The sequence below is a fragment of the Oncorhynchus kisutch genome, linkage group LG5, assembly GCF_002021735.2.
Source record: "Oncorhynchus kisutch isolate 150728-3 linkage group LG5, Okis_V2, whole genome shotgun sequence".
Lineage (NCBI taxonomy): Eukaryota > Metazoa > Chordata > Actinopteri > Salmoniformes > Salmonidae > Oncorhynchus > Oncorhynchus kisutch.
The window spans coordinates 23,865,526-23,883,005 of NC_034178.2; the positions used below are offsets into that span (position 1 = coordinate 23,865,526).

Consider the following 17,480-nt stretch of genomic DNA (forward strand, 5'->3'; position numbering starts at 1 on the left):
TACATCCAGTCACTACAAAGATACAAGCGTTGTTCCTAACTCAGTTGCCAGAGAGGAAGGAAACTGCTCAGGGATTTCACCATGAGACCGAATGGTGATTTTAAAACAGTTACAGAGTTTAATGGCTGTGATAGGAGAAAACTGAGGATGGATCATGAACATTGTAGTTACTCCACAAAGACAGAGTGAAAGAAGTACAAATAAAAAATATTCCAAAACATGCATATGTTTGCAACAAGGCACGAAAGTAATCCTGCAAAAAATGTGGTAAAGAAATTGACTTATTGTACTGAGTACAAAGCATTATGTTTGGGTCAAATCCAACACATCAATGAGTATTTTCACATTTTCAAGCATAGTGGTGGTTGCATCCTGCTATGGATATGCTCATCATCGGCAAGGTCTAGTTTTTTTTTTACCATAAAAATAAACAGAATAGAGTTAAGCACAGGCAAAATCCTGGAGGACAACCTGTTTCAGTCTGCTTTCCAACAAACACCGGGAGACAAATTCACCTTCAGCAGGACTTAAACCTAATACTCAAGGCCAAATATAGACTGGAGTTGCTTACCAAGACGACATTGAATGTTCCTGAGTGGCCTAGTTACAGGTTTGACTTAAAGCGGCTTGAACATCTATGGCAAGACATGAAAATGGCTTTCTGGGCAATGATCAACAACCAACTTGACAGAGCTTAAAGAGTTTAAAAAACAATATCGGGAAAATATTGTACAATCCAGGTGTGCAAAGCTCTTAGACACTTACCCAAAAAGACTCACATCTCTAATTGCTGCCAAAGGTGATTCTAATATGTAATGACTCAGGGGGTTGAAAACTTATCTAATGAAGATATATTAGTGTTTTATTTTTCATTAATAGTTTATTTTCTTCCACTTTGACATTACAGAGTATTTTGTATAGATTGTTAAAAAAATTCAACATCCATTTTAATCCCAATTTGTAACACAACAAAATACTTTCTGAAGGCATAGTACATCTTTGAACTATCAGGTTATGATTTATACTCAGTGACCCATAGCAATCCATTTGAGAGTGGTTACATTTCCACACACCCATCCCTCTAATTCCTAAACATTGTGGCAGGGTCAGGCAGTTGAAATTACAGATTGTGGCTTTAATTGTTTGTACTGAATTAATTGCACACATGTTCCGTCAAAATGTCCCTATCATCTAACAATAAGTAACAACAGCGTTAACTAATTATAGAAAGTGAGTCCTGGATTGCCCGCTAATGAGTAGAAATTAATCATTAATCAGCTCAGTCGTATAGCCGCTATATAGCCGGCTACCGAGTGGAGGACGGCTCATAATAATGGCTGGAATAGAGGAAATAGAATACCATCAAACACCATGTTTGATGTATTTGATACCACTACACTGATTCTGCTCCAGCAATTACCACAAGTCTGTTCTCCCCAATTAAGGTGCCACCAACCTCCTGCGAAATGCTTGTGTTTCTAGCTCCGACAGTGCAGTAATATCTAACAAGTAATATCTAACAAATTACACAACATATACCCAATACACACAAATCTATGTAGGAATGAATTAAGACTATATACATATGGATGAGCGATGTCATAGCAGAATGGACTAAGATACAGTAGAATAGTATAGAAAACAGTATATGCACATGAGATGAGTATTGCCAGATATGTAAACATTAAGTGACTAAGATACCATAAAGTGGCCAGTAAATCCTAGTATATGCCCATAGGCAGCAGCCCCCCCCCCCCCCCCCGTTCAGCTGAAAAGGTGGCGCAGGGAATTCAAAAATATTCTTTAGAAGTATTTAACTTTCACACATTAACAATTCCAATACCTCAAATGAATGATAAACATCTTGTTCATCTACCCATCATGTCAGATTTTTTAAATGTTTTACAGCAAAAACACAACATATATTTATGTTAGACCACCACCAAATCAAAGGAAAAAAGCAGCCATTTTTTCCAGCCAAAGATAAAATCACAAAAACAGGATTAGAGATAAAATGAGTCACTAACCTTTTGAAAATCTTCATCAGATGACAGTCATATGACATGTTACACAGTACATTTATGTTTTGTTCGATAATATGCATTTTTATATCCACAAATCTCGGTTTACATTGATGCCATGTTCAGAAATTCCTACAAAATATCCGGAGGAATTATAGAACGGCAGATAACAGAAATACTCATCATAAACTTTGACTAAAGATACATGTTCTACATATAATTAAAGATACACTGGTTCTTAATGCAACCGCTGTGTCAGATTTTTTTTAAACGTTACGGAAAAAGCCTAACATTGCAATAATCTGAGACGGCGCTCAGACAGTATTTCTCCGCCATGTTGGAGTCAACAGAAATACGAAATTACAACATAAATATTCCCTTATCTTTGATGATCTTTCATCAGAATGTAGTGCAAGGAGTCCTAGTTCCACAATAAATCATTGTTTTGTTCCATAATGTCCAATACTAGTGTCCAAGTAGCTGCATTTGCTATCACTTTCAGCTCACGTGCCCAAAAACTGACTGCTGGTCCAAGATAACTCGCACGAAAACTTCCAAAAGATATATTCCAGGTCGAATAAACTGGTCAAACTAAGTAGAGAATCAATCTTCAGGATCTTGTTATCATATATATCCAATAACGTTCCAACCGGATCATACGTTTTCATCTGGAGCCAAATCGAACAGCGGTATCTCCCACAGATAAATGCGCCACAGGAAAATGGCATTCTGTCGGGACACTGACTATTTCCCCTCCCATTCGGTCAAAGTTCACAGCAAATGCTCCATTCCACTTTCTACTGAATGAGGACATCTAGTGGAAGGCGTAGGAAGTGCTTCCAGATCCATATCTTGTTGGGAAAGGAGGGGGCGATGACGTCAAAGTTGCCCCAACTTTCAGAATTTCACTTCTTGTTTGGAAGATTGCCTGCCCTATGAGTTCTGTTATACTCACAGACATAATTCAAACAGTTTTAGAAACTTCAGAGTGTTTTCTATCCAATAGTAATAATAATATGCATATATTAGCAATCTAGGACAGAGTTTGATGCAGTTCACTATGGGGACGCAATTCATCCAAAGTGAAAATACTGCCCCCTATCCTCAACAAGTTTTAATGTGCTAGTGATGGAAGTTTAACAGTCTGTTGACCTTGAGATAGAAGCTGTTTTTCAGTTTCTCGGTCCCAGCTTTGATGCACCTGTACTGACCTCGCCTTCTGGATGATAGCGGGTGAACAGGCAGTGGCTCGGGTGGCTGATGTCCTTGATGATCTTTTTGGCCTAACTGTCACATCGGGTGCTGTCGGTGTCCTAGCTTGCCTCCGATAATGCGTTGGGCAGACCACACTACCTTCTGGAGAGCCTTGCAGTTGTGGGCGGTGCATTTTCTGTACCAGATGCTTTCAATTGTGCATCTGTAAAAATTTGTGATGGTTTTGTCGTGTCCTCTTCACCACTTTCTTGATGTGTTTGGGCCATGATAGTTTGTCGCTTCGACCTTCTTTCTTGATATTTTCATTGATATTGTTAACAAACACACCCCCATGAAGAAAATTTGAATTAATAACAGCTTCAGCCCCTGGTTCGACCGTGTTCTTGCAGAGTTACTCCACCTCAATAATTGCATTTGGCGAAATGCTCGGCACATGCATACTCAGTCTGACTGGCTCTCGTTCAGGAAAATTTTAAATAAGTCCAGTCGGGCTATCTGGAAAGCAAAAGTTAGTGACTTTAAGGAGCAGTTCTCTCTCTGTGGGTCTAACCCCAAAAAGTTCTGAAAAACAGTTGAAGACCTGGAGAATAAACCCTCCTCCTCGTAGCTGCCCATAGTTGATGATGTTGTTGTTACTGACAAGAAGCACATGGCTGAGCTTTTTAATCACCACTTCATTATGTCAGGATTCCTATTTTACTCAGCCATGCCCCCTTGCCTGTCCAACATTTCCTCATCTCTCACCATTCTAATGTGACTAGCCCTGATGCTCCTCCCTCTTTTTCCCCTGCTCAGCTAACAAAGTTTCTCCCTGCGGACGGTCACTGAGTCCGAGGTGCTAAAGGAGCTCCTTAAACTTGACCCCACAAAAAACATCTGGGTCAGATGGTTTAGACCCTTTCCTCTTTAATGTTGCTGCCCCTATAATTGCCAAGCCTATCTCTGACTTTCTTAACCTGGCTCTTCTCTCTGGGGGGTTCCCATTGCTAGGAAGGCAGTCACTGTTCGTCCTTAATTTAAAGGGGTGGGGGGGGGGGGGGGGGGGGATCAAGCTGATCCTAAATGTTATAGGCCTATTTCTATTTTGCCCTGTTTATCAAAAGTGTTGGAAAAACTTTTCAATAATCAACTGACTTGCTTCCTTGATGTCTATAGTATTCTCTCTGGTATGCAATCTGGCTTCTGCTCAGGTTATGGATGTGTCACTGCAACCTTAAATGTCCTCAATGATGTCACCATTGCCCTTTATTCTAAGCAATGTTGTGCTGCTATTTTTAATGACTTGGCCAAAGATTTTGATACGGTAGACCATTCCATTATTGTGTGCCGAACAAGGAGTATTGGTGTCTCTGAGGGGTCTTTGGCCTGGTTTGCTAACTACCTCTCTCAAAGAGTGCAGTGTATAATGTCAGAATATCTGCTGTCTTAGCCACTGCCTGTCACCAATGGTGTACCTCATGGCTCGATCCTAGGCCCAACGCTCTTCTCAATTTACATAGCTCAGGCAGTAGGAAGCTCTCTTATCCATTTAAATGCAGATGATGCAGTCTTAAACTCAGCTGACCCCTCCCCAGATTTTGTGTTAAACACTCTACACTAGGAGCGCCGCTTCTGGATGAGCATGTTCTTGTTTGCTTATGGCCTTATACAACTCGCTGAGTGCGGTCTTAGTCCAAGTTTGGGGTGGTAAATAGATGGCTACAAAAAATAGAGATGAAAACCAGTGGTGGAAAAATTATTCAATTGTCATACTTTAGTAAAAGTAAAGATACCTTAATGGAAAATGACCTAAGTAAAAGAGAAAGTCACCCAGTAAAATATTACTTGAGTAAAAGTCTAAAAGTATATGATTTTAAATATACTTAATTATCAAAAGTAAATGGAATTACTAAAATGTACTTAAGTTCCTTATATTAAGCAAACCAGACGGCACACTTTTCTTGCTTTTTTTTTATTGATGGTTAGCCAGGGGCACACTCCAACACTCAGACATAATTTACAAATGAAGCATTTGTGTATAGTGCGTCTGCCAGATCAGAGGCAGTAGGGACGACCAGGGATGTTCTCTTTATAAGTATGTGAATTGGACCATTTTGTTGTCAAAATGTAACGAATACTTTTGGGTGTCAGGGAAAATGTATGGAGTAAAACACACATTATTGTCTTTAGGAATGTAGTGAAGGTAAAGTAAAAGTTGCCAAAAATATAAATAGTAAATTAATGTGCACATACCCAAAAAAACTTTACACCACTGATGAAAACTCTCTTGGTAGATAGTGTGGTCTACAGCTTATCATGAGGTACTCTACCTCAGGCAAGCAATATCTCAAAACACCAGTGTCAACGTCAACAGTGAAGAGGCGACTCCAGTATCCTGACCTTATAGGCAGAGTTCCTCTGTCCAGTGTCTGTATTCTTTTGCCCATCTCAATCTATTATTTTTATTGGCCTGTCTGAGAAATAGCTTTTTCTTTGCAATGCTGCCTAGAAGGGCAGCATCCCGGAGTCACCTCTTCACTGTTGACGTTGAGACTGGTGTTTTGCAGGTACTATTTAATTAAGGTGCCAGTTGAGGATTTGTGAGGTATCTGTTTCTCAAACTAGACACTCTAATGTACTTGTCCTCTTGCTCAGTTGTGCACTGGGGCCTCCCAACCCTCTTTCATTTCTTGTTAGAGCCAGTTTGCACTGTTCTGTGAATGGAGTAGTACACAGCGTTGTACCAGATCTTCAGTTTCTTGGCAATTTCTCACGTGGAATAGCCTTAATTTCTCAGAACAAGAATAGACTGATGAGTTTCAGAAGAAAGTTCTTTGTTTCTGGCCATTCTGAGCCTATATCAATCCCATGCTCCAGATGCTCAACTAGTCTTAAGAAGGCCAGAACAACAGTTTTCAGCTGTGCTAACATAATTGCAAAAGGGTTTTCTGTGATGATCAATTAGCCTTTTAAAATGCTGAACTTGGATTAGCTAACACAACGTGCCATTGGAACACAGGATTGATGGTTGGTGATAGTGGGCCTCTGTACGCCTATGTAGATATTCCATTACAAATCTGCCGTTTCTGCCGTTTCCAGATACAATCCAGATACAATCCAGATACAATCCAGACTCATATCAAACATCTCCAATCGGAAATCAAATCAAGAGTCGGCTTTCTATTCCGCAACAAAGCCTCCTTCACTCAAGCCGCCAAGCTTACCCTAGTAAAACTGACTATCCTACCGATCCTCGACTTCGGCGATGTCATCTACAAAATGGCTTCCAACACTCTACTCAGCAAACTGGATGCAGTCTATCACAGTGCCATCCGTTTTGTCACTAAAGCACCTTATACCACCCACCACTGCGACTTGTATGCTCTAGTCGGCTGGCCCTCGCTACATATTCGTCGCCAGACCCACTGGCTCCAGGTCATCTACAAGTCTATGCTAGGTAAAGCTCCGCCTTATCTCAGCTCACTGGTCACGATGGCAACACCCATCCGTAGCACGCGCTCCAGCAGGTGTATCTCACTGATCATCCCTAAAGCCAACACCTCATTTGGCCGCCTTTCGTTCCAGTACTCTGCTGCCTGTGACTGGAACGAATTGCAAAAATCGCTGAAGTTGGAGACTTTTATCTCCCTCACCAACTTCAAACATCAACTATCTGAGCAGCTAACCGATTGCTGCAGCTGTACATAGTCTATTGGTAAATAGCCCACCCTTTTCACCTACCTCATCCCCATACTGTTTTTATTTATTTACTTTTCTGCTCTTCTGCACACCAATATCTCTACCTGTACATGACCATCTGATCTTTTATCACTCCAGTGTTAATCTGCAAAATTGTAATTATTTGCCTACCTCCTCATGCCTTTTGCACACATTGTATATAGACCCCCCCTTTGTTTTCTACTGTGTTATTGACTTGTTAATTGTTTACTCCATGTGTAACTCTTTGTTGTATGCTCACACTGCTATGCTTTATCTTGGCCAGGTCGCAGTTGCAAATGAGAACTTGTTCTCAACTAGCCTACCTGGTTAAATAAAGGTGAAATAAAAAATAAATAAAAATAAACAATAGTCATTTACATCATTAACAATGTCTACACTGTATTTATGATCAATTTGATGTTATTTTAATGGACCAAAAAATTGCTTTTCTTTCAAAAACAAGGATGTTTCTAAGTGACCCCAAACTTTTGAACGGTGGTGTATGTACAATAAGTTGACTCACTTTGTCTCTCCCTCTCCTTACCTACCCCTTGTTTCTCTTTGTGTAAGCAAATGGTCATGCTTTTGTTTGTCCACTAGGGACCTGTTTTCATTGTATCACGTTAGTGATCGATAACCTATATCATGTGTGTTTATGTTAATTGAATAGAGCATCAATTAAACATAGTTAGTTGATAAAATTAATAACAGTCATCAGATGAATGATTGTCACATCATGACAGTAGGATCGTCTCGAATGGAGCTAATCCAGTTCATTATCCAGTGATTTCATATTGGATAATAGAACGGATGGTAGAGGCGGTTACCCACTCATCGACGATTCTCACAAGGCACCCTGATCTCCTCCCCCTGTATTTCCTTATTTTCTTCATGTGAATGACAGGGATTTGGGCCTTATCTGGGGGCAACATTATATCCTTTGCGTCCAACTCATTAAGTGGTAACAATTCATCACATTTCTGGTACTTCAACAAAAACATTAATACATTTCAAAGCTGCAATGGTGTACATATAGTGAAATGTAAATAACACAGTAAAATCAAATGCACCTGTGAACCTAGAAGAATAATTGTATCTGCAGTCACAATGTCAGCAGTCTGTAACACTGACCTGGGAGCCACAACAACACACACTGCATTACACTTTATTACAGCATGTTAGTTGCCATGTCCTGTAATGGACTGAGTTATTCAATGACAACATCTAAACATAGCAATGGCCACCCCTAGTAAAGCGATAACAAATGCCGTCCTCATACACCTCCCTTCAACACAACATCAGCCAATATTCCAATATTCAAGGCTGTGGGTTCATGTCAATTAAACATTCGATAGAGAACTGCCACTGTATTGGTGCAGTGGAACTCAGTGCTCTTATATAATAGCGGCAGCATTGGCTTAATGGTGTCTGACAATGAGGCTGGAGTTTGGGCGGCCTGTCTATGGCAGGAAGCAGCACAGAGTGGTCCTCTGGCGGCAGGCCAGCACTGAGGAGCAGCTAAACCACCAGCCTGGAGGCAGAATTAAGGGAATTACTTGATGTGTGATTTTTGGCAGCATTTTGTCTCTGACGGAATAAAATACAAAGGAAATCGGGATGAGCTGAGTATAAGAGCTCAGGTGCCTCTCCAATCACTGTGATTGAGTGAGGGGGGTGAAGAAGTAAAATAGTAATTCAAAACTAATTATCATATGCCATTTAGCAGACATTTTACAGCTGAAGTCGGAAGATTACATGCACCTTAGCCAAATACATTTAAACTGAGGTTTTCACAATTCCTGACATTTAATCTTAGTAAAAATTCCCTGTCTTAGGTCAGTTAGGATCACCACTTTATTTTAAGACTGTGAAATGTCAGAATAAGAGTAGAGAGAATAAATTATTTCAGCTTTAATTTCTTTCATCACATTCCCAGTGGGTCAGAAGTTTACATACACTAAATTAGTATTTGGTAGCATTGCCTTTAAATTGTTTAACATGGGTCAAACGTTTCGGGTAGCCTTCCACAACCTTTCCACAATAAGTTGGGTCAATTTTGGCCCATTCCTTGCTCGCACATGCTTTTTCAGTTCTGCCCACACGTTTTCTATGGGATTGAGATCAGGGCTTTGTGATGGCCACTCCAATACCTTGACTTTGTTGTCCTTAAGCCATTTTGACACAACTTTGGAAGTATGCTTGGGGTCATTGTACTTTTGGAAGACCCATTTGCGACCAAGCTTCAACTTCCTGACTGATGTCTTGAGATGTTGCATCAATATATCCACATCATTTCTCTACCTCATGACGCCATCTATTTTGTGAAGTGCACAAGTCCCTCCTGCAGCAAATCACCCCCAGAACATGATGCTGCCACCCCCGTGCTTCACGGTTGGGATGGTGTTCTTCGGCTTGCAAGCCTCCTCCTTTTTCCTCCAAACATAACGATGGTCTTTATGGCCAAACAGTTCTATTTTTGTTTCGTCAGACAAGAGGACATTTCTCCAAAAAGTATGATCTTTGTCTCCATGTGCAAGTGCAAACTGTAGTCTAGCTTTTTTATGGCAGTTTTGGAGCAGTGGCTTCTTCCTTGCTGAGCGGCCTTTCAGGTTGTGTCGATATAGGTCTCGAAGGCTGCGTGGTCCCATGGTGTTTATACTTGCGTACTATTGTTTGTACAGATGAGCATGGTAAATTCAGGCCTTTGGAAATTGCTCCCAAGGATGAACCAGACTTGTGGAGGTCTACAATTTTTTTCTGAGGGCTTGGCTGATTTCTTTTGATTTTCACATGATGTCAAGCAAAGAGGCACTGAGTTTGAAGGTAGGCCTTGAAATACATCCACAGGTACACCTCCAATTGACTCAAATGATGTCAGTTAGCCTATCAGAAGCTTCTAAAGCCATGACATCATTTTCTGGAATTTTCCAAGCTGTTTAAAGGCACAGTCAACTTAGTGTATCAGTCAACTTCTGACCCACTGGAATTGTGATACAGTGAATTATAAGTGAAATAATCTGTCTGTAAACAATTGTTGGAAAAATTACTTGTGTCATGCACAAAGTAGATGTCCTAACCGACTTGCCAAAAATACATTTGTGGAGTGGTTGAAAAACAAGTTTGAACTTTTCTAGTGCAGGGGTTCCGCTAGCAGCAACATTCCGCTGAAAAGGCAGCGCACGAAATTCAAAAATATATTTTAGAAATATGTAACTTTCACACATTAACAAGTCCAATACAGCAAATGAAAGATAAACATCCTTTTTAATCTACCCATCATGTCTGATTTCAAAAATGCTTTACAGCTAAAGCAGAACATATGATTATGTTGGGTCATAGACAAGTAAAAAAAAACTGCCTTTTTTCCAGACAAGGATAGGACATCATGTTACACTCATAGGACATCATGTTACACAATACATGTATGTTTTGTTCGATAATGTGCATATTTATATCCAAATATCTCACTTTAGATTGGCGCCTTACGTGCAGTAATGTTTTGATTCCAAAACATTCGATGATTTTTCAGAAATACTCATAAAATAAAGGGTAACACTGGTGCTTACTCATACTTATCTTTTATTTACAAGGTATTATTAACTAAGAATTCAACAAAAGTTGTGTCACTGAATCTCAAAGAAACCAAAATGTAATTCCTACATAGCTACCTGGCAGGGAGCTGTAAAACAAAGCTTAATTAAATAAAGCCTTACTAGGATTGCTCTTTAGAGAAGCAAAGCTAACAGTTTCTCCCATTTATTTTTCTTTCTCCTTTTTGCCAGTCTAAATTACAGTGGGATGTGCCTTGCCTCTGACGCCCAATTCAGTGACTTCCTAGATGGGATGGGCCCTGCACAGTTTGTTGGGCGACAGACATTAGCCACAACATCATTGGGTGAGAGTTACAACGCTGTGCTTGAGATAGCTCTGGAGCCAAAAGAAGTCCCTTAAATTAGCTTTGATTTGATTTGTTTAACCTTTATTTAACTGGACAGATATATTGTGCAGTAATGGACAGAAGGGGCCACACTTCACCACATGAGCAAAATATATATTGTTTGTCTTAAAGTAAAAAGATTTGTGTGGTTTCATGAGTTAGGAAATGTATTAAAATTAGGTAATGTGTATGAACCATACAGCCAACATTCAATAGTAGTAAAGTTTGTGAGTGTGAGTGAGTGACTATAGTCATAGATATGTTTATAATTATCCAGGTGATGTTGAAATAGGCCTGCTGGAGAGAAATGGTGGTTTGGAGGTGGAGATTGTGCAGGCTAGAGGACTCACACAGAAACCTGGATCCAAAGGACCTCCAGGTGAGCAAGGAGATGCAACCATCATCTAATCCCTTTAGTTCTCTGGGAGATGATATCCAATCAGAACTCAAAATAAACCATATATTGCTACAGTGGAGGAAGAAACAAAACCATTTTTGAGACACTGCAAACCTTGTTCCTCATGGTAGATTTCAAGATGTCAAAGTCTAATCTTTAATCTTGTAATCTGAAATGGGGGATGAAAAGCGTATCTGTGTGATCTGATTGCTTTGAGGTATTACGCGTTCCCCAGAGACACACAATGCAATAATACCTGTCTTCTCTTGTTGCCAGCGGCTTACATTAAAGTGTACCTACTTGAAAAGGGGATCTGTGTTGCAAAAAAGAAGACAAAGTCGGTTAGGAAATCCCTGGACCCTCTGTATAACCAAGTGCTGGTGTTCTCGGAGAGTCCACAGGCGAAAGTCGTTCAGGTAAGGTAAAACAGTTTTCAGTCACTATTCACTCCATATACGTAAAGTTCATCAGTTTCATGTTCATAAGGGCACGCAATGGAAAATGTTTAAAAATGTTTTGATCATGAGTATCCAGGTCCAGGTAGTCCCTCCCCTTTTCCATCTGTTTTCTTCCGCTTGGTGCCCAATGAACATGGCCCTGGTGGTCTCTACGATAATTACAATGGCAGTGACTGCGGCAATCAAAGATACTGTATCTCTGAATATTTACTCCTGTTGACGATAACCTCAAATGCAGGACACCGGGCTAATGTTAACTAGTGTTGTTGTCTAATTTTGTAGACTAGCCTATAAAGATGTAAAGACAACATCATGTAAAGTATATCTATAAGTGTAGCGTCAGCTTACCATCTACCATTACCAGTGGAACAAATTCCTTGCCTCGAAGGTGCAATCAGACGACGAAAAGTGATGATTTGGACGATTGCTCCAGGAAGCCTGATATACAACGGGAGATTTTTCTCCACTCATTCTTTCCTCCCTGCTCCCTTTCACACCTTCTTCCTGTTTACTCCTCACACACACACCTGTGGCAGTACAGACATACAAAATCCGTTTCTATTAGTATGGGATCAGGCTTGCCCACTCGGCTATGAGAACAAGCACAATGGAAGGACTGAAGGCATGCTGAGTTTACTCCATCGACATACATTAGTGACTGTGCCAAAGAAAGAATAAAGTATAGTGACTGCCCTATTTTCATATTTTGATAGCCATATCCATTTGAGCCAGGCTCTGTATATCCCAAGTTTAGTTTCTCTATTGAAGCCGCTAAAGGGCTCTGCATGGATATGGCTAACTAAAGTCATGCCCTAGCAGTTAGAACAGAACAGAGAGGTTAATAGCCTTTCGAAACAGTCACTGTTTACTTGACAGCTTGTGAATAATCCCAGCAATGATTTGGTGTCCTATCACTGCATAATTAGATCTTTGCACCTCCCTCCTTATCATTCTGTTCAGAAACATTTCTGCCTCTAAGAGACTTGGCATGGGAACACAGGGATAAACTGCCTGGTTTTCTGGTATTAGAAATGAAAGGGGATGTTGAACATTCATCTGAAATAACATTTTCAGAGGAGAACATTTACTCCTTTCTGTCATAACAAATATTATAGGCTTAAATAGAACCCAGCCCCTCTGCAAAATGTCCTCTGGAAACCTGAGGTTGAGGAGGAACCATATTTGTAGTGGAGGCCGAGGCAGGGAAACAATCTTCCGTCCAAAGATTGAGAGACATTAGTAGAAGTGATTTGTCTACTGAGTCACAGAGGAAATCAATTTTGGTCATTGATTATTTGGTCCTGCAGGAAATAGCATCTCTGTTTGTCTCACTGACATTCCCATTTTATTTCTCCAACAGGTGATTGTTTGGGGAAACTACGGACGCATGGATCGTAAATGCTTCATGGGTGTCGCCCGCATCTTATTGGAGGAGCTGGATTTGACGAGCATGGTGATTGGCTGGTACAAGCTTTTCCCCACCTCGTCCATGGTGGACCCCACGATGGCACCATTGATCCGGCACTCTTCCCAACTGTCCTTGGAGAGCACCGTGGGCCCATCCTTTGAGCGCTCTTAAGAACTTTGCTAACAGGCTCTTTTTTGAACACACCCTTCCCTTTGTGTGCCCCCCAAAAGAAATGCACTACCCCTTCAGAGGGACATATATTGACCGTAGTGTACTGCTCTGAGATGGTTAGTGACACTGGCCTTGCACTGTTTTTCAGAAATAATTTCTTTTAAACAGCAGAAAAAGGGGGCACCAAAGTTCTAGAAAGACTTTGAGAATAGGATTTCCTTATTCTTACTCTTGACTTGGGCTGTTTTTTTTACATGGCCCCAGATAATATGTCAATGCATGTCATGGGAGCAAGAGAGAGGTTTGCAACCCTCCTCTGGGGATGTTTCATTCCTGTGTTCTGGTGGTAGCCATTGGGTCTGAAGCTGAAGGTTGCAACACAGAGGGGAATGTGCAATATCATGGTTATAATGTAGCTGGTACAGAAGCAAATAAGCCAACACAAGTTCTAGACATCTACCACCAAGGAAAGCAGATTCTCTCTACAATTAAATAAAGAGCTGAGAATTCAAATTTAAATTGAGCTTAAGTGTTGTTTGAATAGATTTAAGATTGTCTTTGAAGCTTGTCTAATATTTTAACAGTTTCAACTGTGCCAATTTACCAGTAAGTGTCTTGACTTTGTGGCTTGTGCCATTGTTCAAAAGGGTAATTTTGGAAAGGAAACATCTGATTACAGCTCGTGACAGGGGCACTGAAGATTCAGTTAGAGCTGTCCTTTTTTAAATTACAATGATCATTATGACACTGTCAAAGCAGGTAGTGATTAACACAACTCCACAAGTGAAGCAGTGAGGAAAGCTTGAAATATATTTTTACATCATCTACAAAGGTCTGAGAGGAAATATGACAGATATATAATTAAATCAAAGGAATTTACAGAAAATTGTAGAGCTGTAGGGTAATGAAAATAACATGCATTTTATTTGGCTGCTTTATTATAGATGTTTTTCTATGAATGTTAGTCTTGAGTGAGCCAAAGTGTGTTTTCTGATTTATTTGATTCATGTTCAAAGGGCAGAGACGCAGAACTTGGTAGCATAGTAAGGTTGTAGCATTAGGTGGTAGCATCTGCATGACAGAATACCGTATTGGAAACAACACAAGTTGGTTAAAACTCAATTGTAAATTGATTGAGGAGCTAAACGACAAAACACACACAGTGCCAACGAACAGTTAAAAGTGGTTCAACATGTAGAATGGTCGGGAAATAAACAGAAGATTATGGCCAATGTTCTGGTCAGAGGGGATAGGCTTTTAACCATTCACTGGAACATTGTGTATTGTCCTTAACATGTAGCAGTTAAGTTCAGATTTATGAAGATTATTGCAATTCTGACTTATGTGCTACTGTTGAAAACAGAATAGCTGTATTAACTATTAAGAAGTGTATTTGGTCCGATTAAGTACTTACACAGAACACCTGGGTCTAGCTAGAATGAGCCTACATGTTGTGTATAATGTATTAAGTCAAATTTTTATTAAATGTAAAAAAATAAAAAATAATATGGAGACAACATTTTGAAAATGCTGAATTAACTTGAAGACTAAATTCAAGTCTTAAGATGAACATTAAATTGTAGGCACAGCATCAAAGTGATAAAGATAAGAGCTCACTAGAGCAGGTAGCACTGGTACAGGAATATGATACCAAGACTTACTGTTTTGAAACATGTATTTTTCCAACCAATATCTTCATTTTGTAAAGCAATAAGTAGCAGCACCCATCCACAACAATCCACAACAAACCTCCATGTTATGTCCCTCGAAGTGTGATGTATAAGGCTAAAACTATTATTAAGCTAATACAACCTGTAAGTAATTTATATGCAATCCAGTGTAGACAATAAGTGTGTAAAGTATGTATGTACTGTATGTATGTATGTATGTATGTATGTATGTATGTATGTATGTATGTATGTATGTATGTATGTATGTATGTATGTATGTATGTATGTATGTATGTATGTATGTATGTATGTATGTATGTATGTATGTATGTATGTATGCATGCATTTGTGTGAGTGAGTGTATAAGTGTATGCATGTGTTTGAACTGACAAATGCTACATCATTAGGGTGGCCCAATAGGACAAGAGGACAAAATTAAACAGAGTTGGTGATATGTTGAGAAACAGTTTCACTCATAGTCTGACCAGAAAACTCATTTACCACATTGTACCAAGTTTACAATCAAACAAGAAAACATTTGGATTGAACCTTTACTAGCCTGAACATATTATATAGAAGAGACATGAAAAGAAAGACGCCATATTATTAAAGAATATTGGAAAAACTAGTTATGGATTTAAAAGATTTGTAAAAAAGTGCATTGTACTGTACGATTTGCATTGTACTGAAAAAAAGTGCATTGTACTGTATTTTGTACATTTCACACATGAAAAAATGTATAGATCAAATCAATCTACTTATCTTAAATGGAATGTTTTTGTATTTTTTATTTCTTTGTGCCAAAATATTTTCTTTTTATATGTAAAACAAACCTTTGGGGAAAAATCTATGTTTTCAAAAATAACTGATATTATTTAGTACCATGTCAACTGAAAGATACACATGGCATTAAATAATCTCCATTTTAAAACTGAAGTCATTTTCCAATCAAAAACTGATGGAAGGTTTTAGTTTGAGGAATAACCTTTATCAATTAAAGACAATAGCTTCCAGGCTTCTGTTCCTTATACCATTACTTTCAAAATCAATTTAAAGTAGCTATATGAAAAATTAAGAAAATAAAATAATATTGACATTGCATGGTTGTCATTCACCTACTTTAGTACTTCGGTGTACCATTTTGGATTTCCAAATGGAATGGAACATGGTTTATTGTAAAATTCACCAACTGTGATATAATAAAAAATAAATGTTATGATTGAATGAAAAACATTGGTATTGTAGGAAATGTTTGAAGAATGCTCAAAATATTAACGTTGTAACTACTTACAAGTGCAACCCGATTTCAAATTTAACTTGTGGTTGTCTCATATACTGTATCTCAGCCATAGAGGTATGATATCACCTATCCAACAGTTTAATTCATGAGTCTGATGCAGTGGTGTGTGACTTTGAGTTTGTTGTAATGAGATGTTTCAATATGGTTAATTGGTGAAGAATGTCAAAAACACAAAAAATGTGCTATCATCAGAATCCTTATCCCTTTTGTTTTACTCGTATCTGTCATGCACATCTAAATTCATTACCATCAATTGTGATGCAAGTAGAGGCCTTAAAAACACAAGAATCATACCAGATGACTTAACAATCCTAAAATGTAATTCAAGGGGTAAAAAAGTGTCAAAATGTGAACAGTTTTTTTTCTCTTTGATGTCTCAACCTATTTTGAATCCAATTTTGTCCAATGCTTATTTTGTCACAGTTTCATTTGCCCCATGCTCTGTTGCTTTGCGGGTTTGGGTATTTAAAAGAGGAAAGCACTGTTTTATGTTCGTAAAATACATGGGGGTGTTTCAACTACACCCGGAGCATATCATTTTCTTGTGCAGAGGTGTGGGATGAAATGGGGAACACATCCTTTCTGATGCTGTTAAGCATGTGGATCCTTGGTTTATTCACCTTAATTTATAACATGAATATTTGAAATTCTTTCAAACTAATTGTTGAGCAATGCACAATTTGGTGAATTATTATTCTATTCCAACTGTCAATAAAATAGTTTACTCCTATTTGTAACAACATGTTGTGAACATTCCTGTGTGCATCTTTGACAGACAACATGAAATCAACAGATTATGGTAAGCAATAAAATCTATACCGATACATCAATGTTAATTATTTATGAACGGATTATGTAAACAATGCAACCTAGCCTAAAGTCATATTTTCTGCATTTTCAGACTCTTGGCCTGAGGAATAAAGTTACCTACAGCATTTGTAGACTGTATAGGGCACTCCATGGCGGTCATAGACAGAGCACAGCCTGGTTGTTGGTTGTCCTTTGCAGAGTGCACTGTGTCATGGTTTAAACAAATGAATTCCATGTGGCTGCACATGTCTTCCCAGGACAGTCTTGTATTTCAGCCCCTCTTCAGGTGTCCCAACTTTTCTTTCAACAAAAATATCCTTTTGTCAGCAAGACACATAAATTATTTCAGGCTACAAGTGTGTAAACCCAAAGACAATTGCTGAATGTCATTACA

General features: G+C 39.0%; 1 protein-coding gene across 1 annotated transcript in view; it reads left to right on the forward strand.

The window, feature by feature from the left end:
• The window catches only part of rims4 (regulating synaptic membrane exocytosis 4), a 48,470-nt gene extending 31,464 nt beyond the window's left edge, over positions 1-17,006 (forward strand). Inside the window, exons 3-6 of the mRNA XM_031824697.1 lie at positions 10,718-10,830; positions 11,150-11,251; positions 11,546-11,685; positions 13,088-17,006. Coding sequence (XP_031680557.1) covers positions 10,718-10,830; positions 11,150-11,251; positions 11,546-11,685; positions 13,088-13,306 — 574 coding nt within the window. The 3' untranslated portion in view covers positions 13,307-17,006. The remainder of the gene's footprint in view (positions 1-10,717; positions 10,831-11,149; positions 11,252-11,545; positions 11,686-13,087) is intronic.
• Positions 17,007-17,480: the final 474 nt, after the last annotated feature.